Source organism: Physella acuta, unplaced genomic scaffold (genome assembly GCF_028476545.2).
Source record: "Physella acuta isolate Inbredline_101_S28 unplaced genomic scaffold, ASM2847654v3 ptg000010l, whole genome shotgun sequence".
Taxonomy (NCBI): Eukaryota; Metazoa; Mollusca; class Gastropoda; family Physidae; genus Physella; species Physella acuta.
In genome coordinates, this window is record NW_026731530.1 from 358862 (window position 1) to 386779 (window position 27918).

Sequence of the window (27918 nt, forward strand, 5' to 3'; positions counted from 1 at the left end):
TATATAATTTTCTATAAAACTTAGCTAAAGGAAGATAGCTTAAAGTGTATAGTATTAAGGCATTAAAATGTATAATGTTTAGTTATTTAGAACACTTTAAAACAATTTTTAAATTAATTGAACAACACATATTGAAAGAACACCTTTATTCCATTTTTTGCATACATCATAACATAAACGTACATTTTAAGAAATGGCCGATGTATTTCCAAAAATAGGAATATATAATATATATATATATGAATACTTGTGTATAGTGCCCCTCATGCCTGTCTATTGCAGCAATAAGAAAAAGTGGTGTATGTAGGATTGTGATTAACACTATGCATTTTAGAAGGTTGTTTCTATTATATAATATATATATAAGACAGATTATGGAAAATCTAATTGAAATCTAACTACATTACTTAAAATATTTAAAAAGACACACTGAATGGCACTAACATAAATTTGACAATGTCACCGGTTAAAATAGCGACCTGGTTATTACAAAACTGAATGAGTAATTTGTTAAAAAACCTTTGATTATCAGAATGCACTTTTTAAAAAAAGCATTATTACACAGCAAATTTAAAAAAATGAATAGCTAAGTACAAAATAGAACATTTAAATTGAAAAAAAATTTGAGCAAATTATACTGTAAATACATAGTTCAATATTGCTTATGTAAAGAATAATTGTTACCTGTGATTAGAATGCTGAATGCATAAAATGCGTGGTTATTATAAAACATTTTGTCAGAAGATAAAAGTATTTGTTCTGATAATAGATTTTTGCCCATCCCAAATATAAAACCTTTTTTGAAATGAGTTGCATCTACTGAAACAGCAGTATGATTTTTTTTTAAAAATATCACACAAGCAGTAAACCTTTAAGCATGTATGGAGAAAGAAATTTACTACTAAGACAATGACTTAAATATAGCTGTAAATATTTAAATACAAATAAAACTGAGATCTGAGTTTAAAAACTATTCCTTAAAAAGACATGAGAAATTAGTGTCCTGTCTATTGAAATTTAATTTTAAATTAATAAAATATAAAAACCATTGTTAATAGCCAATAAAATGTTTTTGATAATTTTAAGTAGCGCTTATTGGAAGTTGACATCAAAATTAGTAAGGACGAATAAGCAAATGTCTATAGATGTATTGATCCCCCCACTTTTATTCTAAAACTGTTTTTATAAATGCATAGTTTCACTGTCTAATAAACAAAAGGCTACCTCTAAATTACTATGCAAAATTTTACTAGTATCAATTTAAATAGCTGCATTTTAACAATCTGAAATATAAACTTTGGCAAAAAAGTTTATGGTTAAAAAAAATTAACCTAGCAATTAAACTAGATGACATGCAAATTAATGAAGATAAAAAAGATCCAACTCTGAGGAAATATTACTTTTTTAAATAGGCTACTTACTATCTTGTTTTTAGATGTACAAAATTTGTTTACCTTTCCCAATTACAAAAAGTTCACTATTTTAAACAATGCAGTTTTAAGTATTTTTTTAAAAATACTGAAAAACTTAGCCTAAAAATTATTAATATTAGCATTAAGTTATTTTACAGTTATCCCTTAAAAGGGAAATGGTTGCTGAGGAAAAAGTCATGAGTAGTGATACAGGTAAAAACTTTAATAATATCTGCACTAATTACATGGTGCCAAACAGTGTGTCATTACTATTGTGTTTGTGTTACCTGCAGAAGACAGAATGAGGAGTGAAAACCCATTGGTGAATTTGTGATTGAGTTAAAAAGTAACTTCAAGCACAAACTTTCCATTTTTGGGATTAAAAAAATCTTACTGTAAATATTGATTGAATATTTCAAATAATTTTAAATTCGTGTTAAATTAAAAGGAATGGGGAAACAGTTTTAAGAAAGAATTATTAAAAATAAAATAAATAACCAACAAAAATGCACCACGGTTTAGTGTCAAATAACAATCAATTCTAGTTTTTAAATTTGAATTTTTAAATTTTTTTTTTGTTTTTATTTTTTATTATTTTTTTTTTTGTAATTTTATTTTTTTTTATTAAAAAAAAAAATGGAACATCAATTCAACTAACTATATATAAAGTCATAAAATCCAAGTTGCAACAAAATCTCATAGTAAATATGTGAATGCGCCCAATCAACTCACGGAATTAATACGTAAATGTGTAAGAAGATCACTTTGAAAAAAAAAAAAACAACTTAACAATATATAACTGAGATTGGATGGACATTCAAGGGTGCCAGCATAAAATTGAAAAATATTTACTTCGTGGCCAGATTTTTTTTAAAGAAAGAAATGTCCAAAATTTTGGTACATTAGCAGGAAAAAAATATATACAAAACCTGTGGAAATTAATGAAAGGAAAGGGTACAACTAAAAACCTTCAATATACAACAGATGGCCACAAATAAAAGAAAATACAAAATCTTAAAAAAATAAACCATCTCCTTAAATGAATCAATGGGAGAGAAAACAAAAAAAAAAAAACATTGCTTTTTGTGGGCAAAAATTAACAAAACCCACTATTTACCTAACATTTTTACATTAAAATGTTTCTTTAAAAATATATTTACAAACACTCAAAAGTATTTTTAACCTGAGTACAATCTGATACTTCAAAAAACTGTGCAATAAACTTACAAAATGATAGGTCCCATTAGATGCACAAATAAAAAAAAAAAAGCAAAAAACAAACTGTAATTTTTTTCTTAGCATTATCAGATTGCACTCAGAGAATACCTTTGTTCTTCAAGTAAAAAAAAAAGCCATTATTACTTATGTTGTATAATCATAAATATGAAAGAAAAAATTAGTAACATACAGCACCATATGTAAACTTTAAAAATAAAACCAAATGGATGATTTCCCTGGTTTGTAAAGATAAAATAAACCTGACTGAATTTAATTTTCTCCTATTCCAAACCTCTATTGTATTAAATAGGATGATTATATACATAATTTTGAATCATTAAAACAAAAGACTAGAACAAATATTTAAATAATATTTTGAAATTGATGTTCTACTTTAAATTCCGTATGCACAAGAGCATGAAGCAAATGACTTTCAGACTTATTCCTATTGAGCTATTAAAAAAAACTAACCACAACATGGCAAAAAATGCAACAGCTGTTAACTGTGATATATACAAATATAATAAATATGTTTGCATTATTTTTAAAAACTCATCCCCTTGACAAAAAATCTCAGTAGTATGGGGGTCAAGTAACATGTAAATACATGAGTGATTAAAAACGTACACATTTTCTTAAATAATCAAGATGGAATTGAGAACATGAACACAGAATCACAATTCATAGTATGGTAACAAATATGATGAAAACTCGTTGTGATTTCTAGAGAAAGAAAATTTTTAAAATAAAACTAGATTGTCTGAATGACAAAGGCAAACAAACAATGGGAGACCAAGTATATGTGGCGATAAGAAAATGGGCTCAAAAGGAAGCCTCATTTTCCTTCCCTTCTTTCTGTTCATGTTAAAAAAAAATCTACAAAGTTACTGGGTAAATATAATATTTCTGGAATACTTTATGATGAAGCTTAAAACAGTTTATAACAAGGATGAAAATGGTAGCATGGAAAACTGCATGTTTTGTTTTAAAAAAACTCACACCATCCAAATTTATGACCATTTCAGAAGGTGAGATCTAAGTAATTTTGATTTATTTAATGGGTTAATAAAAATATATAGGCTTTGTTATCTGTATAAGTATGGTGGGTGTTTAATAGTTTCATACAAGGTTTCTGCACAAAAGTTTGCAGTGGCAAGGGGATGGGGTCTACAGATGGATAAGGAGAAGATAACTGAAAAGCATTATGACCCCCAAAAAATAATATTTACTTGAAGGGTCATTTCCCCCCAAATATTTTTACTTCTCAGAGTTATCTAAAAGCACAACTGCTTTAAAAATACACTAAAATGTGATTTAAAAAAATCATGGGTTAATTTTTTAAAAACCACATGTCATAATATAATATAAATATCTGTTGTAAAGCTTTTGTTTTTTAACACTGAACACGAAAACAAAACAAAAACTGTTTAAGGCACGGCAAAAAAAAAAAAAAAAAATTAAATAAAGTAAATAACAAAAACATAAAAATTTTTGAGTTAAAAAATATGGGAAAGGAAGGAGAAAAACCAAAACACGGGTCATGTCCGGATGAGTATATATGACTAGATTAGATACAAGTTGCATAATCAATGTATAGATTGGGACAGACCAATTAATAAATCTATTCCCATTCTTTTAAAGATACTGTAAAATATAACTGATGTAAAATCTATAAAGTATACACTATTGTACCTAAAATAACTGGTAATGGGATGTAAGATAGTGTTTAATCAATTTAGTAAGCACACATTCATATTTAAAATGTATATGCATTGTAATTTTGAGATTACAGTAATCTTTTTTAAATTAATCAAAAGGCCAGATATTCCGACCAAAGGAAGTAAATAGAATAAGAAGTAAACTGTGGTATGAGTTATTGAGGAATTATTAAATAATACTCTATGCATTATTTAAAAATGAAAGCCTACAGAATTTATATATTTAAAATGGTCTTATGAGCTCCTTTTGCTCTAAAAGAACAAGAGAGCTATTAAGGTCATGTAAATATTAAAAAAAAAAAATTCAATGAACATATTGGCACAAATTTTGAAAAACCTTAACAGCTACACCAGAAGATATTGTAAAATGTGCACCTTTTATCCTAATCAATATTGTATGATATGGTATATTGATTCAATTTCATGTAAATCATCAAAAAAATTATTTTTTTTTTTAAAACTGTTAACGATAAAATAATTGCTTTAAATGGAAGAATCAATAGCCTTTAAGTCCTTAAAAAAAATATAATGTATGTTTAAATAGGGATAAATATTGTATATATATAAATTCGTAATGCATTTAATTTAAAAAGAATAGCCTGAGAACAATACATTTTTCTTTAAAAAAAAAAGACGAAACAGCAAGACTTTGATCTTTACATGGAATGTTGTCCCCTAAATAGCTGATATTTTTCTGTAAAATTAACTGACATGGGAATTAACTTTAAAAGCGGTGGGGAATGGGGAAGGGTAGTGTAAACCACTTGCGCATTTCAATATGCATAGATTTCTAAAATAAAATAAAGGGGAGAATAATATCACCTGTACTTTACAACAGCATTTGCTGTATTTGAAAGAGTCTGAAAATTTGCTCACTAAAGATTTGTTTAGTTAAACAACAATAAAAGTAATACTGTATGAAGATGACAACGATACTAAAATTGTAGATATGGAGGGAAAAAACAACTAAAAATTGGTATAACAGCTGAAAGTAAAGTCTCTTTGAGCACTTTTTTTTATTATAAAGTATTTCACGGAGACATTATGTCTTTCTACAAAGGAAATATATTTTTAAAAAATTGTATATACACTATTATGACATATATGGTGTTAAATACTGTACAACAAAGTAATAATTGCAAGTATTATTACTACTTCCCCTATCCTAGGGCATATTTCACTTACTAACATTTAGCAGTGTTAAGAATAAACAGGGAGAGTAGACTTCTGCAATGTTATTTTTAAAGCTCTAATAATTAAAAAGTTTTATAATCATAAAACCAAGAGCAACACAACTAGCATAAAACGATCAAAATGTAAATTACAAATCACACAGAATTATCATTCACACTAATGACATTTGAATATCAATTTACAAATAAAAATCATAATGGTGACTTATTTATTCACTTGGCATTAGAAATTATTGGTAACTGAAATTCTTTACAAAAAGGTAATACTTACTGGAAATGTACTCAGGCTTTTAAAATAATGTTACAATCATTCATAAATCTCTTTTAAACATATCCAATAAATGCCATTGAAGTAATAAAAAACACTTTCTGATTCTTAGTAAATTAAAAAAAAAGGTAAATAAAGCTGTAGATCATGCTACAAATGACAAAACATTTTTAATCGAGTAAGGAGCCACCCCCCACCCATAAAAATGTGATCAGAAAAATAAGAATGGCTTTTAGAACAATTCAATGAATACAATTTTTCTGTAAAAAAAATAATGCAGAGCTGTTGAAAAAGTAAGCCCTGAAATCAGCAATGGATTTAATGTGCATTATTATAATTTCACAACACTTGCAGCTTTAAATCTTTATGGTATATACAACGTATTCAAAACCAGAACATGGTGGTTATTTTTAGCTAATGTGACAATGTATCCTTCAGTGGTTATTTTTAACCCACAGCAACGACTGACCTTCACGTAGGGACACTGGAATTCACTGATAAGTGACCCATCCCGCTGGAAAACACCCACGTGGAAGCGGTTGCCATGACTGTCACCAATTAGCACATCTCCATGGCCACTGATGTCTATTCCATTTGGATAGTTAGTGATGTTTTCACAGCCAATGCGGCGTAGGAATGTACCATCTCTAGCAAATACTACGACACAGTGTCCCTAAGTTAAAAGAGAAAAGATACTTAAAACCATAACAGATTTAATTCAAAAGCAATACAAAATTTAAAGTTTAAGAACCAAGAGTGCTTTCTCCTACACTACTGAAAAAAGATTTGACACAATTTTATATAAGTATTTCTAGTTTATCTTGTGGGTTAGCAATAAGTGTATTTTATAGATTCATACACAGTAGTATCCCGGAATGTGATTATGTGTATTTATATAGAATATGATTTGTGTTGAAAGCCGTCATAAAATACTTAAAAATTAAAACAATTTTTAAAACCTAGAAGAAATATAAGTCTATTCAAAATGATCTTTAAAATTATACATTTAAATAACATTTGTGGTCACATAGGCCTAACCATCCACATTAACTAAGGATAGTAGGTTTGGGTTCTAGAGATGTATGTATCTAAGCGAGTCCCAGAAGACATAAAATTACTTACAAACACTATCATATCAATTAATTTGGAAATGGGAAAGAAAAAGCAAAAACAAGAGATTTTTTAAGCCAGAGAAAACCCCATGTCTCTGTAATTTATGTGGGGACAAAATTTAATTTTTAAAAATGTGTTGCATTGTGCATATTAAATGTGTTTTACCTGTTTCTTTTAAGAGAACTAATGAGTTTTAATATTAATAATTATTAATTTTAAAGACTCACTTTGAAATCACAAACGAAATATTCATTGTTATTGATAGCTATATCAGATGGCTCCCTCATGTAGTCACTGCAGTCAAACCATTTTATCAAATCGCCACTCTCAGAAATAACAAATACAGTGGGAGAAACACTATCTACTGCTACTATGTGACCTAAAAAATGTTGAAAGAATAAAAAACATTACATGATTGAATGTTATTACAGAACAGATTTTTTTGTTTACTTGAATAGTAAAAAAAATAAAATGCAATACCTTCAGGAGTTATGGCCAGTCCTGCAACAATGTCAATGTATCGAATGGCTATTTTCTTTAAAAAATGACCATTTCTGTTAAAAATCTGCATTCTTGATCTTTCATTTCCTCTATCACAAACTACAAACTTTCCTGTCTTTAACATGACTGCTACTTTCCTTGGATACCAAAGTTGACCCTCTTCACGTCCTAATTCAAAAGTAGAATTATTAATGAACAAAAATTTCTTTGAATGAACTTTTAACACGTGTACACATCTAAGAGACTATTATGTAAGATTAACTGAAATATTTTATTCACCTGGAATTCCAAACTGGTATTTAAATTCTCCAGTTTTTTGGAAAACTTGAATTCGATGATTATTTGTGTCAGCTACAACTATGTCTTCATCATTGCCTAAGCAGAATCCATGAGGTGAATTAAACTGACCTTTGCCAGGACCAAGCTGACCAAATTTGCATCTAATTTTGTAGAAATTAGCATAAATTACAATATAATTTAAAAAAAAAAACAACACAAGTCCCTGCAATAAATTAAACTTAATTTTAAATGTTATAGGTTTGTACATGTGCTTTGGTACAAAGGTCACAAATTGTTTAATATGCGAAGAGATTAACATAACAGTGAAAATGGGAAAAAAAAAGATCTTTCAAGAAGCTAGATATGGGGGGAAAAAAATTTGATAATTAGAACCTGCAGTTAGAACATATGGAGATTGTGTACTAGCAAAAGCTTAAAACAAGGAATACAGGCAAGTCTGTCACCTTCAAATAAGGCTCTAATTGCTTTGTATCAGTAATATACAGGCATACCTAGACAATATATTTATCTCATCAAGAAAACGTAAAAAGCCCCTGGCAACCAATCCACTATAAGTCTTAATATAAATTGCTAGGTGAGAAGAAAACCATGTAGCTATTAAGTAGTTTATTAAAACATTACTTGTAAATATATCCTTTAATTAAATATTGAATATGCTAAATCATTACTGTCTGATAAATTGTTAATAGTTAATGATTAGAGCATGCAAAAAGGCATCCTTTTGAAAGTAAAATGGTTAAAGTCACAATACACCTAGTAATGTACAAAAAAAGTATAATAAAATATGTATGACAACATAGATATATAGTTAGTGCATAAAACTACATGAGGTAAAAAACATTCTAAAAATCTACTAAAAGGATTTGCCATTATCAGATATGATACCACATGAAATGTGCCTGCAACAAAATGACCCCATCCATTAGGTTCTAGACAACTATGTTCTAAAAAAGCTATATTGAAAGTGGCTCCAATCATTTATGCAAAAAGCCCCACCAAAAGCACACAAATGACTCAGCATAGCATTCCCTGCACCTCCATATATCATTAAACTACATTTCATTCTCATGTAGAGTTACCAAAAAAGATTTTTTTTTAAATCTTCAAAAAAAAAAAAAAAAAAAATTGAGGTGTATATAAAAGTAAGTTTGCTTATGCATATAATAAATTTTCTAGCATTAAAATGAAATATGATACCAAAAATGTAAAAAAAAAAAAAAAAAATCAATAAGCAGATATCAAAATATATTGTTTTTAAATTGAGCTTTACAATACAGGGAAATTCAAGGATTTTTTTTACTAATTAATAATTAAAAGCTAAATAAGGTTTAAAAGGACAAAACACTAAATTTTCTTTTTAAGTCAGAAAACAAAAGCTGTATATACAATTAAAATAATTAACCATTATAAAAATGTAGGTGAAAGTGTGAGTCACTATAAGTTGCTTTTGAAAACATAGCATTCTATTTGCTACTTAATATTCTTGTACAGTTGTAACTGTATTTATGTATATATTCTAAGATTGTATATACAATTGTGATAATGAATAGCAAACAGTTTTTCTCAACTACGAATCCATGTATCTGTTTAAGATTTAACCTGATGTCACAGAGTATGAATTATTAATACTAATAGTTTCGCTGTCTGTCTATCTGACAAGAACGCTCTAGAGAAAACACAAGCAAATTAAAAACATGCATAGTAATTCGAAAAACGAAGTATGACGTCACATTTAGCACAGAGTAGAAAATAATCTCAAGCCGGAGAGTGCACACAGTAATATGACGTCATTGATTCTAGAGTAAACATTGAATAAAAAGGAAATTTTGTCTAATCTACGTGGTTTGCGTGAAGTTTCTTTCATACAATTCTTCGGGTAGGGGCGAAGCCCCACCCCCGCGTAAGAACGTCTGAGGCCCCCCCCCCCTAACTCAAAAGAAATTTCTTCATCAATACTCTATAATAAAATTACCGCCTAATTAATGTGTCTAATCTAAAAAGTGGTTTTCTTGCAATTTCTTTAACGCAATTCTTCGGGTAGTGGCTAAGCGCGACACCAGTGTTTCTTTCAGACTTTTTCCTCCCCGGAGAGGGGTGGGAGTACTTGAAATTTTCGGGGGCGGGGGTAGAATTTTTGGGGAGGGGGCGGACACTGGAAAAAGTATATAATTATATTTCGTTGAATGGGACGGTAGACATGGTTTTTGGGGGGTGGGGGGTTTAGTTTAGAGAAAAGAGACAGCACTATCAGCCTAGCGCCCATTGTATCCTTCCTCAACGGGCCATTTTTCTCGTATTTAATATTACTAGTATATTGCTATCAATTAATATTATAAGTACAATCTAGAGAGTAGAGAATTTTTTTTTAATTAGTATCTTTTATAGTAAAAATACATTTTGCTTTCAAGGATTATCCACAATACCAACCAAAACAAGCAAATTATAAAACAATTTCTCTCTGTGTATGTGTATGGAGGGGGAATGTTACAGGGTTCCCACAATCAACTGCTTTTCAAAAAAATTCCCTGCTATAGTTAAGTGTTATTCTCTGTACTCAGATGTAATAATTAACACTAGCATTTGTAAGATTGATAGGTCACAAGGGTTCATACCTCTATTTCTGTTAACTTCATCAGTTGCTTACCAAAGAGATACTATTTTTATTTAGAGGTCGTCCATAAATAACATCACTCCAGAAATTTGAGAGGAATGTTTCATAAAGTGTGACAATGTTAGAGTAAATTTAAATACAGTTAGTTACACCCTGTTATTTTTTTTTTAAACATTAGCACATTCGTCTTAATTTTACTTTTTACATGCAGGATACAAGTTTTATGTTTGTTTTTAGAATGTAAGCATTTAGATGTTAAATCCAGGGATGTGACCAGCTTATTAAAAAAAATATAGGCAATTTTTTTTCAAACAATAACTCAGTCTTTTATCAATGTTTTTTCGCAGTTAAACCAGGCTCATACCGTTACTGTACTATTTAATTGTTAAATATAGATATTTTTAATAAAAGAAGTTTCCATTACTCGAAAACAAAGTCTTTTCGGTTTCCAATTTTTATTTGCCTTGTAAAGTATTAATTTAAAAAATTTATTTTTTTACTATGTAGAAACGCAATTCAGTTTTATTTTAATATTAAGCTACTTTTAAACAGCACTAATCTAGAAGTACTTATTTTTAATTTTAAATTACGTCTGATAGGGCACCCAATAGTTATATTCTACTAAAAATAGGAATGGTAAAAATATAAGTCTTCAACTGTAAATAGCCTAGATTTATATGGACTGTTATTTGAAATTTTTAGTTATTTTGATTGAAAATGAAATCGGACAAATTTTTAGAAATGATTAGGAGATAATTCAAAATTAAGCAGTTTGATAACCAAGCCTTTATGCTTTTGAGGAGTTGCCAAAAATATGTGACTACTCAGTGTGGATACTGGACAGAATGAAAGATGTAAGTAACCGTAGGAAATCTTAGAATCATTATGGATCAGACGATTGCATGTCAAGCCCCACTTTTGTTGGATGGAGCTGAGCTATGAAGGATCGCCAAGGCCTACACTTACACATAACTTCTTTCAAATGGATCATTCTGAAATGGAGGTGACAAGACAGGAGGCCATGACAAATCAAATGAGGAAGAGGCACTGGGTGTTGCATAGTCTGCGAATGGCGTACTCAAATGTGACACACAATGTGCTTGAGTGGACCCTCAGTGAAGGAGTATGACAGACCTGGAGGCAGTCTTCTTGATGAACTGAAGACGTTTCAGGACAAAATGGAAGGTTATGGTTGCTCCAAAAGGAGTAAAGAGGATTAAGTCATATTGCTTTCATATTTCATTAATCACAAGTTCAACAAATTTATCAAAGCTTAACTTTAGATTAACCATTCGATATTTTGTTAATGGAAATTAAAATATACAAGCAGTACTACATGAAGCAAATTAAATCATAATTGTGAAGTTTATGCATGCAAAGATGGGAAGCTGCACATATAATATGCTAGTTAGCTGATGCAGGGTTAAAAGCACCAAAACATGGATGCAGGTAAAAAAAATCTCAACCTTAACGGAACTTCATTGACTTGTTTATGTTGAGGTCCCCAATGGCCAATTTCAGTATCGCCCAGTCCACCTTGGAACCTGCTGAAATTCCCCATGACCCAAATTAATTACTGCTACTAAAATACAAGCTACTGTATCATATGAAGTAGAATACTCTGGTGTAAGGTAAATTTCATAGATGGGCCAACACAGGATGCTAAAAAAAAAACTGATTTTTAATATATATATATATGTATATATATAAGCAAAATAGATACCTTATCTGCATTGCATTCATTTTATTAGTGCGTCGCACAGGCGGGTAGGGCTCATTACTGTAAGTACTGTTTGGAGAGCCTAGTTCCTGAGGGATCGATGCTTTGGAAAAAAAAGTATAACAAGTGTATTACAATGATGTAGTTTAATAAAAAAAATTACAACTTTATTACATTGAACAACCCCCACCCCTCCAGGTGATCACATTATTTAGTTTATGTAATAGTAAAGTATTTTTTAAGTGCTACATAAAATATGTATTAAGGTAAAAATTTAAGAATTTTATATTAAGCTTACCTGGACTAAACTGATCAAAAGATCCGATGTTTGAAAAAGTACTTAGTGGGGTAGGTGGAGGCTGATTTAACAATGAAGCAAGGCCCTCCAAATTAGCATTTTGTACGTTGGCTGCATTTGAACTAGATACGGGGGTGTTGGAACCTAGAATGCTAGCTAATGAATTATCTCCAGAACCAGACGTAATAGCATTTCCACCATTTCCCAAAGAAGATCCAGGTCCTGTAATACTCATTCCAGAGGCAAAGAGAGGACCTGAGGTTTAACAAAAGTGTAGTCAATACAACCGAAGAAATTTTTAAAGGTCATTTATGCTAAAAGATTACTTTGTATTGTAATAGATAAGAACATAAAACTAATTACTTTGACGCAATTTTGCCATTGCTGCTACGTTCATCATTGCAGCTGCATTTCCTCCACTACTATGGCTGACATTATCCACAGAGATTCCACTATCAGATAGAGGGCTATTATTGCCCGAGATGGTGGAGCCATCTGGATGGTGCCCCAGGTTCACAGCAGTAAGCCCAGAAATTACATTGGATATAGAAAGAGTCTCCATGCCTGAACCAATGCCAATAGTATTTATGGGAACACCAGTTAGGTTGCTTAGGTTAAGCAGTTCTTGACTTCCTTGAACCTGCATCATACCACCACTGATGTTCAACATGGATGGAAGGGAAAACTGTTCAGGTTCAAAAGGCGAATGTATAGACATACCATTCTGTAAGATGGATGAAAAGTATTTAAAAAGAATTTCAAATGAAAAGAAACTCATCTGATGACTAAATCATAAATAGGCATTTTTTAAATTTTTACTAACCATTCCACTTTTCTCTCGAGCAAAATATCCAAAGGTGCCTTTAACAGCTGAAGCAAAAGCTGAAGCATCAGTTTTAAATTCAGTATTCACAGGAACATCTGGCATTATTAGCCCCATGCACAACTTGTTCAACTGACTAAGCATGGTTTGAAGAAGCTGTGCAACTTGACCTGCATGGCCATTTTGGCAAATGCGCTCAACAAAACTTTTTGCCTGAGTGAGCTGATTTTCGTAAGTAGATAATTTATGCATTCTTTCCATTAGACATAGCTCTCTTTTTTCATGAAGTTCGTCCAATTCTTTCAAAAAAGAATCCTGGTGAAAGAATTTTTTTTAATTAATTGACCCAAAATCTTCATAGGAGGCTAATAAAATAACTTAAAATTTAATTACAGATTATCAAAATTTCTGTCATGTATAACAGAATGTTTTGAAAAAACTTAATTACTTATATGTATTTAATACTTTAAACCCTAAATTTAGACATACCCTTATGTCTTCAAGAATGGTCTTGTAGCTTTGAAATGTCTCTTGTATAAGTCCTTTGGTATTGTCCTTTTGCATTTCAAGGTCCTCGAAGGCTGCATTTAGACTAGCATTTATCTTCTGGCAATCAATTAGTTTTTTACCACATTCCTTTGTAAAATCAGAAAGCGTGTCTTTTTTGGATCCAACAGCTTCTGTAAGTTGTTTTACACTGTGTTCAGGACTGCTGTGTGACTTCTGGACACACTCACCACAAGCTGGAACCTAGTTAATAAATATAACACATTTCAACTACATATGAGCAGAAATAGAACTAAAGTAATTAGACAAGAAAAAAAACATTTTTACTCACCATGCAAGAACAACAAAAGAACTTAATGCTTTCAACTCCATGAATGGTGCAGAATACAGGTTTTCTTAAATGTTCAATACCTTCTCCACTCTTTATCATCTCTTCGAAAGTAACCACCTGAGTATTAAAATAACAATGAATTTACAAAGAAAAAAATTGGTATAGGTTATAAATGTACAGACATATTTCAAAAATTATTTAAAAAAACAAACTACAAAATAGCATACCTTATGATCTTCAAAACACCTCATAAACTGATGAGCTGTTACACAATTAGGGCACAATAAATTTTCACAGGTCCTACACCTTGCAATGGCATTGTCACCAGCTTTACAACTTGTACAACCAATCTAAGAATTATTAACATTTTCTTGTCAGATTTTGTTAAAATATAAATGTCTCTATGCAATATACATTTGAATATGTAAAACAAATGCTTTAACAGGACAGCATATTTTGGAAGAGGGGAAAAGCAACTCAACTTTAAAAATTAAATATACCACAAACATTTGCAAATAGAAAATCTCACTTCTATTATTTTCTTTTGAAATAAAATAGAAATTTTTAAAAATTAACAAATATTACACTGTCAAAATGAAATATCCACAAAAACATTTTAAAATGTCACCTGTTTCTTTTCATCAGAATCAGATTCTATCATATCCTCGAGTACAGTATCAGAGAGGAGACCAACAATCCCTTTATCTGGTAACCTAGTCTTCTGTCCACATAAAGGACATTTAATAAGGTCCATCATCCATTCCTTAGCCAAAGGGCTGCTTGGGGAATTTACTTCCTCTTCTCTTTCACTGTCATATTTCTTTTTAAGACATCCTTCACAGAATTCATGCAAACAAGATAAGACCTTAGGCACTTTAATCTTATCTTCACACAATCTACAAATGTCAATAGCCTGATTGTCTTCCAAGCCACCATCAAGACCGCTGCTCATGTTGTCTTCTGTCAGAGTTAGTTCAGCAGTTGGAGATGATGCATCACCATTTTCTGAAGCCATTTTCATTGTTGTCTGTGAAAGTTAAAATAAAATGTTTGTTTACAAAAGGTGGGTGAATGACCTGTCTAGCTACTTCTCCAAGTTCGGCAAGGTGCTCAATGTGGTAGCAAGACCAAAATATTTTTATTTTAATTTTTATTACAGGACATTATAGAGATTACAGAAGAAGCAACCAACATAAGTTGATTGTAAATTCATACAAGTAACACCTTACTGAAGAAACTATTTTTCTTTGTTCTTAATTGTAATGTTGGGAGGGATTTCGTTAATACAATTATTAACTGTCAACTTGTTATGTGCCATATAGGCTATCAACTCCTATTTCAGCCTATCTTTCTTTCAGTATTTGCTTCTATAGCCTTTGCACATCCAAGACCCTACAAGACAGCAGTTGTTTCGTTTTGAATGTTTTGAAGGTTTCTAAATGGTTTGATGTCCGGCGCTAGCAAGCCTCATACACCCAGGGGTTCAAACTCAGGATTTGTCGATTTAGCTGATTGAATTCATAAATAAAGAGTGTTCAAATGCCAAACAATGCATTCACAAAATTTACCAAGACCATTATACCCTGCTTATGTTTGGGGTGTAGTTTAAATTACTCATTCCAAATTATTCAAATGTAGGCAGTTCGATTTACAGCTTCCGTGTTAGGCGTTTTCGTGCCATCTCACAGCTTACTACAGTTTTGCTTTCACTAAGCGGTAGAGGGATAAAACTAATGATTATGAAGCCAAAGTCAATTTTAGAAAACAGAACTATCCGTTTCTATTTAAGTCTGTTATTTAAGAATTGTCAGGTGTACATTTGAACTAATTTCTTTGTCCTGCAAGCGGCGCCTTAGCAAATCAAAACCTTTGCAATCATATAACTTTAAAATACTGCTTCGATATTAAACCAGACTATGTGAATAATAAACTTCAAAGCATTAATTTTACACACATTACAATTAACTGGTAATAATTTATGAGGTGTTCGGTGAAAATTATCACCCCTCAGTAATGCCATTTCATTAAAATCTCTTTTGGGGGAAACGAGGCGCAGGGAAAGATTTGTGACTATTTTTAAATGTCATACATAAAAATAGAATGTTTAGGCTAGGGGGGTGGACACTTGAAATTTGTATATATTTCTATATAATTATATTTCGTTGAGTGGGGGGGGGGGGGGGGGGGGAACGACACACGACCCTTAAAGAAACTCTGGCCCCTGAACTTATAGAGGAGCTTACACTTTTCGGACACACATAGCGAAAAAACGCAACGTAAAAATTCCATGCGGTCTCATTCAGTAACCGCTTAACATAGAAAACAAAAAAAAGTATCATATCTATCCGCAACCATTCTACTTTAATAATGTGTGTGTCATTTTGTATTCATACGCATAGAACTTAAGCTATTCTTGTTATAGTGACTGGGGGGTCTTAACGTGTGTTCGAACACATGTAATACAGTTTTACATGTGTTCGGACACCTTTACCCGTCATCGGACATAGCACTTTTTGTTCATTTAGAATAATTTAAAGTCAATTTAATGAATAAAAACATATATTATATGCATTTATATTGTGTTATTGATTGTTTGTGAGGTAATTTTAATAGTATAAAACCTTTTTCCCACACTCCCAAAGTTCATCCCATTCAGCCATTGCGGCTCGCGCAGTACGCTGCTAAGCCAGCCAGGTCACATGATTCCCCCTCCTCTTTCGCATTCCACTGCCTTCTTGACCTTATTTTGACCCTTTCCCTTCAATAACCAGCCCCTTTTATGCTCTAAATTCTTATTAAATAATATTTTTGTGTTGCTGTCCGATCCCATGTAAGGTCAAAAAAGTTAGCGAACACCCCTTTTTTATTGTTCAAGCACGAAAAAACCCATTAACCTTGACATTTACGATGTTCCATACATATATAGAAGCTATTTATAGTGTAACCTTTTAGCTAAGCATTGATTGGTTCAAGTTTTGCCCCTAAGTCCAACCCTAGGTCACTTCATCCGGCTGGTGTAAAAATAGAAATGTGCGTACCATGCAACGTTAAAAAATTTCTAAAAATAATTCTTGAGAAAGGAAACGGAAGTACTTGACACGGAAGTGTTCATAAATGAACAGTTTACGTGCAGGCGCCGTGGTTTCGCGTGAGACATGCTAATTAAAGTTTCTATGAGCCAAAAACCGACGAAGTGTTCGGTCCTACGTAATTTTTGGTGTGTGTCCGAAAAGTGTAAACTCCTCTAGTTGATAGTTAATGCGGCCCTCTGGCTGAGAAGTTTGGAGACCCCTGGTCTATAGTATAGGAAGAGACACTCAAAATTAGTGTAGGTTCTAGATCTAGATCTGTTCTAATATTATATAATCAAGCGGGGGGGGGGGGAGTTCACAGTAGAATCTAAGTCTAAGAGCCCCTATTTCGTAAGGAGTAATCGGCTTTCACAGGTTTCTTTTGCACATAAATTGGCCTTAATTCCTAACAAACATTAGGCCTAGTTTAGATCGAGCCGGCATATATAAATAGCCTGCAACTGTCTAGATAACTATAGTATTGAATCTAGATCTAGACGGACAGTTCAGTAGCGTAGGACTACGGTAGGACAGACAACAGGAAGGTCATTGTGAAAGTGAGCTTAGAATGCAGACTATCTTCAAACTTCCACTAGCGGAAATAAACAACTATTGACAAGTGCAAAATACCTGGAATGTTTAAGATTTCTTTAATACGAAATGGAGTGAAAAGCGTTCAAAATGTACAATTATTAACGAGAAATGAAAATAATCGTTCAGATTCCTCTTCCCGCCATCTTGAATCTCTCTTACGAGCAGAACCGTTTAGACATGCGCAATGAGAAAAAGCATTTTGATGAGATATTTTAGTCACGTGACTACCAACGGCCGCTCAACAGGTGGCAGTAGTGGCTAAATATGCCTAAATCTAGACAAAATAGGCCTAGGCCTAACCTACCACAGGCTTGTCTAGGTATAACATTGAGATTTACCAATCTAGGCTAAATTTCGTTTATAAATTATATTTGATCTAGATCTAGAAGCTGTAATTGATTCTTAAAATAAATATATAGCTCTAGATCTATTTCTCGAAATGTGACTTTGGTGTCCAGCAACTTTTAACTTGTCGTTATAACTTTAGTGATCTCTAGATCGAAATTTTGTATGACCTTGTCTAAAAAATAAAAGCATTTGAACATATTTTTCAAAATGCATTGGTATATTTAACATATTCAATATCTCTATCCGTTTTATGAAGCAGCCGAGTTTGACGAGATGGATTTCATCATTACTGTTGACATGGATAACAGACCTACCATGGGTTTTTTTTTGGGAAGGGGGGTGGTGGGACAAAAAAAACAACACTTAAGCCTGTGAGTGTTGCAAAGGTAGCAGATTCCGAGAACTTGAAAATATTTTTCTGCGTATAAAACAATAGGCTAAAATTTCACTTTTCTTCAAGCCTAACTAATAACCTGTTTCGCTTTCGTAAGACATTGATTGGCTGTACAGGAACTCAGCGATCTATATTTTGAAAGCCCCACTTTGTAATGAGCTGTACTCAAAACCCTGTCGATACGATAATAGGCCTAAATAAAATAATTTTTTAAACCACGTGACCAAGTTCTGCCAAGTTTACATTTTCAGTGATAAAATAAGGGAGAAAAATATTGGCTTCTTTGACATTTTGTTTAGTTATCAAAAATATTAAAACATCAAATATATCCAATCTAAAGTCCAACAAAAATATCACAATTTTTTTATAACCACTTTTATTTTAATAACACCACACTAGGTTTTGAAAATATTTTATTATTTTATGAACCATCGGAGACTATTAACGGCTGCGTCCATCGGTTAAGACATATCTTGTAAAATCATTAGTACTCTAGGTCTAGTTTGGACGTGTGGATTTTTATATTATAGATCTATGATCTGCATATAAAATTCACACTAGTCTTCAAACGTGCAAAACATCATCAAAGCAAAAAAAATAATTATATCAGTAGTGTGGCCATTGTAGACATTCATGCGAGTCACAATGCCATGAGGAAATACGAGAGAATTAAGAAAATGGCCGAATGACATCGGACTGGATTGTCATTTGCAGAGTCACTAAAAACAGCAGGCGTCTGGAAAGGGTGCATTGTGAAGAACTGGGGAGTCAACAGAGTTGCTCAACGAACCTCCCGGGGTTATGGAATGGGTGGATATATAGATAGAAGGCCTGGTTTACAGTGGATTTCATCAATTAGAACGGAAACCTTCTTGACAGGGGCCCTTTTGTCGGGAGTTGTAATGACGGGAGCCTTTTTGTCGAGAGCCTATATGGCGGGGTCAATTTGTCTTTAGCTCTTTTTGACGAGATCGTTGTGACGGGGCCGTTTTGATGCCGCACGATCTTTGTCGTTTTAGCTAGCCCTAGTTGTATGTATGCAACATTTCTCCCAATGCCAGCCTCCGCTGCATGTTGGACTATATAACACATTGGCCACAGCTTCTTTCGTTGAGAAATGGCCATCTCGTTTTAACACGGACACAAGCCTAGCCTTCTGTTCTATTGTGTTTGTAAAGCTCCTCCTGGAGCAAGGCGTCTGGGGAAAAAACACTGGTCCCAACAACACTATGTATACTAGATACTGGCATTGGGAGAAATGTTGCATACATACAACTAGGGCTAGCTAAAACGACAAAGATGCAAATAACTGAATAACAAACAATTAAACATCACCCACTTGAGGTTTGCAGTTAAAGGTCTGTATAATTTACCAATCCGTTACCATACCGTAGTAGGTTTATAAGCAATAAATAATGTATATAAGGTAACGATAGTTCGGGTCAATGTGGACGTCTACATGCGGAATGAATTACCCCACAAAATACTTAAATTTGTCATTTTAAAAAAATGCATATAAAATGTAGATTATACATTAAATCGGCAGTTCTCGTGGTAAATGTATCAGTAATGTAGCTGTTTACCACCCGCCTAAGAAAAAAAAGCGATTTTTTTTTTTACAAGCAGGAGGGGATGGGGCAGTAACCGCGGCAATATTCTAAAACAATTCATGGTATTTCAAGTTTATTTTTAAACATTTCAAACAATTGTAACTAAATCATAGTAAGCCTACATCATTATTTTTTATGTCAAAGCCTAAGATTATGTAGATCTAGTCATATGCTTCAAGTAAATACTCAAATACCCACGTCACAATTAGAGATTTATAGATATCAGCGCGAGTAAAATGTGCTCGCTTGGTCAGGTGTCTAGGGCTAACGGTCAGCGAGACCACAAAAAAAGGGGGAGAGGCGGTTTGTTATGGAAATACATGCAGCGTAAAGTTGAGTAAAAGTAATATAATGAAGACACGTTCATTAGCCGAACCCATATAGTCGATGATAGCTCGAGAGCCACAGATGATAGTAAAAAGTTCGGTCTACAGCATCTTCAATTTAAAAAAAAAATGCATGACTGCCTGCAATCTCGGACTCTTTATGACAAATAGTGGGTAAAAAAAAGTCTTTAAAATCGAGACGCAGGGTACATGCGTGATCACTCTTTCAATAAAGAACAATTTTAGATAGTCTTAGCACTTTCACACGGTAAGTTAACACGCCGTAAACTTACGGACATCTTGGATGTTATTATTTAGGCCTAGTAATAGGTGCTACCGAAAAAAACAAATCCCTATATTACATTATTAGTTAACGTATACATTGAATGTAAATGAATTAGTAATTTTGCAGCATGTATTAAGAGGTCTACTAAAGTTTTGTGGACGACCACAATGATGGGGGGTGGTTTCGTCGAAAGTGGATGGGGGGGGGGGGGGTGTCTAAAATCACAAATTTTTGTGGACGTCAAATGGATTACCCCTAATACACACTAGGTATCAGATCTAGTAGTGTCCATGTGATAATTAATCATAAATTATCCACATTGTAAAAGCGAAACTGTTGGACAGGATGTGAACTTTGACCTATTTTAGCTTTGCAACATTTTCCAGCCAATGCAAGTGTGTTTCGGCTGTGATATTAATAGTGATATCGATCTAGATCTAGTTTGTATTGTTTCTGTTACGAGTTGTTTTACGATTAAACGATACATTGATGATAGGCATATAAAATTCTAGATCTAGATCTTAGTAAATTTATTTCGGTATTTATTTTTGTTAAAGTTTCTGTATTAGTAGGCGTTATTTGTGGGAGGGAACAGTGGGGTAACTGGGGGGGGGGGCGACCCTAGGGGGGCGCCAAAAAGAGTGGGGAAAAAATATAAAATTTCATTTTACGCTGCTGTCTTGAATTATAAACAGTCTAAGTTAAGAAATTTGATGGCTACAAGCATTTACATACTGATTTTTCTGTTTTCTACCTTGATTGTGTAACTGTAAAATATTGAGTCTTAAGAAACAGTGACCAGCATAAACCGCTTTCCTGCTTTTCCTAGAAATGGCGGGGGGGGGGGGGGGGGGGGGGGGCCTTTTACACTGTCTAAAATTGGAAGAATTACTTGGTTGATGAGTAGATAACCTTTATAATTTAGAAAACAAACTAATTGTACTACTTGGCTTAAAGCATACTGTACGATTGTGTAACATTTTTAAATAGTTAGTTACGTTAAAACCCGCTCTACCAACTTTGCTCTAGATGATTGGGGGAGGGGGGGGGGGGGGGGGTCACTTTTTCGACAACAGAAATCTCAAGTATTTATATTGGATTTGTGAGTAGATAACTCTTTTACCACTTAGAAAAGAAACCAATTGTATCATAGTGTATAGTGTAACAGTAGAATAAGAAAAAGATGGTGCTTTTTCACCAAGGTAAAGTGAACAGAACAGAACAGTGATTAGACAAATAGTTTAACACTTAGTATATAAACCGATTGTGTCAACACATAAGGTAGGATTTCACTAGCCAGTATTGTTAAGAAATGATGCGACTAGTTCGTTGTACAATTCTCTCAACTTCACGTGAGAGATCAGATACTTTTACTAGCCTAGATCTAAGTATTAAAGGAAAATAAATATTACGGATTTTTAAATCACTATCTGTTCAGTAAAATAGCATATGGTCTGAGCGAGTGGGTGGAAGGCAATAATCTTTGCTGAAATTATATAAGCTAAGAAAATTAGTATGTTGTTCCAAATAGATAATATTTTGATTGCTTGTTTCATAACAAGTCCTAATACTGCAATTTTCATACAGTTAAGGCCACTAGACCTACTAAATGATGTAAAAAATATTACAACACGATGACTGCTACAGCTTTGTTACTTTGTTCAACCTAACTGATAATTTAAAACTGTAATACACTATTATCAAAATTGTTCTAAAGACATGACCAAAGTAGACCACATAAGCTTGCAACTTTTACAAACTACACGGTAACGCAGTGGTTCTTTACCTTTTTGGAGGTACCCAACCCCAAAAGATTCATATGCGCATTCACCGAACCCTTCTTAATAGTTTCATCGTTGGCACTGACAAAATCTGATTGTGAATCATGAGTCGGGTGTGTGTCTTGATCTCCACCAAAGCCCTGAGACTGACTTACTGAACCTCTTGGGTTCAAACGAACCCAGGTTAAGAACTAAACTCAGATCAGGCATATTTTTATCTGATATTACTAATCTTTTTTAAAAGGAAAATGCATCTTATGGGGAATTTAATTAGTGTCGAGTGAAGTTTTAGGGAATGAAAATCATACACAGTAATTATTAAATCTTTTTGGACTGTCCTACACACACTTACACCCACACATATAGATGTGGGGGCGTAAATTGAAATTTCGCCCCGGGCGCAGGGAGGGGTCGCTACGCCTGTGGGAGGAGGAATGAATGAAGGTGGGAGGAGAAAAATATTGGGTCCTGCAAAATTCATAATAATTATAAAGATTTAGAAATCTAGAGTAGATCTAGACTGACTAGAATCTAGATGACATATTGTCATTACTAGACTACTACTACACCTAAATCTCTTTAACTGGAAGCCAACCAAAACTAGATGTAGATCTAAGCCTATGATCTCAATCTTGATTCTACACGGAGATGTAGAGAATCTAGGTATAAAATACTATTCGGCTATTCAATACTCTCAATAGCATTCATTTTTTAAAAATGTACTTACAGCTCCTGGTTTCTGTCTGAACAGCTATTTTCACATTTATTTTTACTTCTCTAGATCTAAACTTTTAGTTTCAAGATGAGCAATCAGATAAACTAATAATAGCAAGTGACTAGAATCTTGACAACCAGTAACTTGTAATGTAAGCCTAAGAACTTAAGAAGGCCTGACTTAAAAATCTAGATCTAGGCCTCTTTGGATGCTAGAAAACTAGAATCAAAAGAATAAAAGTTAAATAATCGCAGAACCATAATAAACAATAGAAATCAAGTAGGTAGATTCTAGGACCATAGCAACATATTTTTAACACTAATATAGATCTAGATAGCTAAAATCACTATATAGGCCTACAAAAATATGTAGGCTTAGGTTAGGCCTACTTTTTATATTTATGACAGTCCTTATCCTAATATTAAAAGCCCATGTGCGCACTTCTCTCTTTTTGTCCTCAACATTTTTGAGGCAATGTGATCAGTATGTTTAGCAATATACAGAGAACTTAAAGATACAGACTTTTGTTGAAAATAATATGGCGGTTGTTTTAAATGTATAAACTAAAAGGAAAATAAAAATAAAGGCATATTCGACTGTAGAAACATTTTAATTATGCAACCGGAAAAGTGTTTATTGTTGCGACAAAACGCAAAAAACAATGACGTCACATGTTTAAACTACGGAAAGTATACACAACTGATGGCATCATCTTCCAATTTTAGAATATGAAGAAATTAACTACTTCATTTAAATATGATTTAAAATTAAATCTATAGATATACTTATCAAGACATACACTATGAAATGTATACAATTTTCTCTGCCAAACATAATGCAAATTACTTTTAAAAAAAAAAAAACATAAATACCATTGAACAGCCGGATTTTTAACAGAATCATTTAATTCTCTTAATCAGGGTGTTTATTAAATAATAATATGGCGTTGTGTTGACTAATAATGTATGCAATTTGGCGTTTCTAAAGAATTTGGTAGCCTATGTTATTTTAAATGTGTCGGATTTCAAGCTATTTAATTATTTCTTTGCATTGTCACTATTATCGTTCAACGTGTAGTAAAGCACATTGCGTTTTGACCAATAACCATTTTACAAAATATTTTTCTCAAACAAGTATAACATTACAATATATATAGGCCTATAATACGTGTAACGGTACCGATTTCATAACTATACTAGATCTATCTATAGCCTACTACAACAATCATTTAAATCAGTTTAATAGGCCTAGGTCAGGGGTAGACAATCTGGGAGCCGCATGTGGCTCTTTGGATGTCAAGATGCAGATCTTCTGTACCATGCACAAATATTAATAACGAGCCGACCCGCTGCATATCATACGCCGCTATTTAGTTGTTTTATTTTCTACTTTTCAGTAATTCATAATTTGTGAATTCGACAGTACCAATGCTGCCACTGAAAATATTTGCTTTAAAACACTACCCCCCCCCCCCCGTGAATAGCAGCCTCCTCTTAGTTACCTCCTCTAAGTTTAAAATCGTTTCAAACTAAATTATCTGCCCATAATAGCCGTCAACAAACCCGGCTCTACAATTTGTAAACATTTAGAGTGAACCACAGCTCACCAGATCATGTGGGGGTGGGGTGGGGGTGGTAGTGATAGAGAGGGGACTGCAAAGGCGCGCTTGCAGCTTGTTTTCTAACGGCTCCCAGAAGAGAATTATATATATAGATTGTATAATTTCATCTTCAAAACTCATAAAAAATATTATACTGTAAAGAAATAGAACTTTAAATATGATAAAAAAACTCATCAGAGAACAGTGACAACAGTTGAGGTAGAAAGTATATAGACAGCTGACAGCCACTTGGGCACCAGGCCCAGTCCAACAGCCAACCTGTGGACAGCCCCATAGCAACAATTCCAATTTTGTAAAATAGTTAAATGGAGAATGTTACTTTATTCAGAATGCATTTCTCTATCTATACTGTGGGGTACGAGTTTACCCTGCGTTCAGTGGATGAAAGATATTGATAAGCCTGGTGAGAACAGAAGGACGCAAGTGACCAATACTGTAAGCAAACTAATACCTAACCCAGTTTGTCAGAGTTTGCTTAGTTGAGACCTCCTGCAGTGGGAGACACCTACTAGATCTAGATCTAATAAGCAGGTGATGTCCGCAAAGAAAGAAAAAAAAAAATAGGCCTAGATCTATTAGCTTTTAAAGTGGATTAGGTCCTAGGGCCTAGGAGGTTTACCCCTATGTTATATTTATAATTTATTTGATTACGAGATCTCAAATTTATTTGATTAGCCTACTAAATTAGCCTAATTAATAATTATTATGTTAGGCTGCAGGCATTTAGATCTACAAGATAGATCTAGATTCTAGATCTCTAACAGTAACTACTAACTAGAAAATAGACTAGATTCTAGATCTAGAATGTCTAAGTTTACGTAATTATTTGTAGTAGATTCTAGATCTAAATCTTGTAATATGTAGAAAAAGAATCTAGTCTAGCTAGAATCTACATCTAGATTCTAGAGCAGGGGTTCCCAACCCTGTGTCCGTGGGCGCCATGGCGCCCGCTGAACAATTCGTATGTGCCCGCCTCTCACTATTCGACAGACAGAATTTTTTTTAATAAACATTATTTTAAAATATGATTTATTTTTATTCATTTGTTATAATTTTAATTTTTTTGTTTACTCCCTAGGTTTGTTAAATATGTTCGATACTTGCCCCAACTTGTCTAGCAGCGAGCCAGACTGCACTATAGGCCTAATCACTATTTAGTAACTATTTACGTTTTGTAAATACATTTCTCTGTGTGTATACAATTTGAAAAAAATGTCAAATAATTTTATTATTTTGAAACATTTTTTGTTTATTATTTATTAATACATTTATGACTATAAGAAAATAAGAAAATAAATTATGGGAAAATGACAAGTTATGGAATGAGTTTGTTGATTTAAAATAGGTGGTGCCCGCCACCCTACCGATATCTTAGAATGTGCTCTTGAGTAAAAAAAGGTTGGGAACCCCTGCTCTAGACTCTCGAGTAGGCCCTAGATCTATAGTCTAGATCAGGGGTCTCCAAACTACGGCCCGCGGGCCAGATGCGGCCCGCGAGGTCCTCTCATCCGGCCCGCGTAGATCATTTTGTCCACGGAAAAAATGTTTGTTGGAGGTGGGTGAGGAACTTTGCCCAGAAAAATCAAAGACATACCTGGAAGAAATTGGCCCCCTAACTGAAATTTGGTAGGTAATGCGGCCCTCGGACTGAAAAGTTTGGAGACCCCTGGTCTAGATCAAGGGTCGGCAACCATTTGAGACGAAAGAGCCAAAAGTTACAATTTACAACATTACCGGGTTTTTAAAGAGCCACTAACATTTTTATGTCAATAGTATATGTGTTTAGTATATATATAATCCTAAACAAATATCATACTATATAGGCCCTATATATAGCCTATATATATATATATATATATATATATATATATATATATATATATATATATATATATATATATATAGGCCTATATATATAAAATTTAAAATAAATTATTAAATAGGCTTAAATAGCTTTGAATATATGAAATAATATTATAATATCATTTGAATTTGTGTTGACAGGATCTACTATGTAAGTAAGAGTACTTGCATTTGTTTTGAATAGCTCAAATCTCTCAGTGAAAACACCATTTTATTTTGTTTATATTAATGCTGAAGTGATTGAATAGAAGCATTGGTTTCAAAACGGGTTTTTTTTTTTTTCAGATTTTTCGTAATTAAGTAATTTACCGCTCATATTGTATTCAACAAAAAAAAAAAAAAAAAATTCGAAACAAACCACTTCTTCAAGCAAGACATAGGCTGGGTTTTCCTTTCAGTTTTACACTTAGCTGGTTTAGTTTCTTTGATAAGTTGAATATTTCAATTCAGAATGGACAATAATATAAAGTAGTACACTGAGATAGGGAGTTAACTAACTATACTATAGGTACTGATAGACTAGAGTCTAGCTAGAGTGATAGAATATGAATGTTTATTGTTTAGGCCTAGACTCTATATAGAATCTATAATTAAATTTATAACTATTAGTATTGTTATGTCGTTTATTACAGAGTGTTGCAGACTAATATTGTTATGAGTTTTGGAAATAAAATAATTATTAATATTTGTGCATGGAGATGAAGAGCCACAACTTGACATCAAAAGAGCCACAACTTGACATCAAAAGAGCCGCATGCGGCTTGTGAGCCGCAGGTTGCCCACCCCTGGTCTAGATCTAGATCTAGAATCTCTAGATTCTAGAAAAATCTAGATCTAGATGATCTATACACTTATAGATCTACATACATTACAGATCTAGATCTACATTCTAGGCCTACAGCATCATGCACTAAAAATTACCTCCAGAACACTTAAGGAATATTCAGTGGTTTGGAAATCTTCACATTTTTGAAACCATTTTGAATTATCCATCTCCATTGTAAATCTGCTGTAGTCCGTCCTTTTTATTAAACTAATAGATCTACGAGTGCTGTTTTCAAATGAACACTACCGAATACAACTGCAATGCAAGTCATAAAGTATACATTCTAGATCTAGACTAGATCTAGTAGCAACAATATATATTAATGTTCAATGTGTTTTGTCTTCCTAAAATAAACCAAGTAAAACGAAGCCACACTTCCCCGTCAAAGATAGAGCAAGTGAGTGAATGAATTCATGGCACACCGTACATTTAACCTATTTACTGGCTAGCGGTTGACCTATATTACAGAT

At 32.8% G+C, this 27918-nt stretch overlaps 1 protein-coding gene across 4 annotated transcripts; it reads right to left on the minus strand.

Annotated features, from left to right (window-relative positions):
- Positions 1–131: 131 nt before the first annotated feature.
- On the minus strand, positions 132–27846 carry LOC131931552 (brain tumor protein). 4 transcript variants are annotated; one of them, XM_059288475.1, is made up of 14 exons: positions 27544–27846; positions 14642–15040; positions 14241–14363; positions 14014–14130; positions 13665–13925; positions 13176–13490; positions 12716–13076; positions 12353–12607; positions 12058–12157; positions 11801–11878; positions 7703–7863; positions 7403–7591; positions 7150–7301; positions 132–6482 (listed from the first exon to the last, which is right to left on the minus strand). In XM_059288475.1, exons 1-14 carry the CDS (start codon positions 27619–27621, stop codon positions 6174–6176), a joined length of 2898 nt encoding a protein of 965 aa, XP_059144458.1. In that variant the 5' UTR covers positions 27622–27846; the 3' UTR covers positions 132–6173. The 4 variants fall into 4 exon arrangements, with proteins under 4 accessions (XP_059144458.1, XP_059144392.1, XP_059144582.1 ...); XM_059288409.1 differs by having other exon boundaries at positions 11801–11881; XM_059288599.1 differs by lacking the exon at positions 27544–27846 and adding an exon at positions 17715–17861 and having other exon boundaries at positions 11801–11881.
- Positions 27847–27918: the final 72 nt, after the last annotated feature.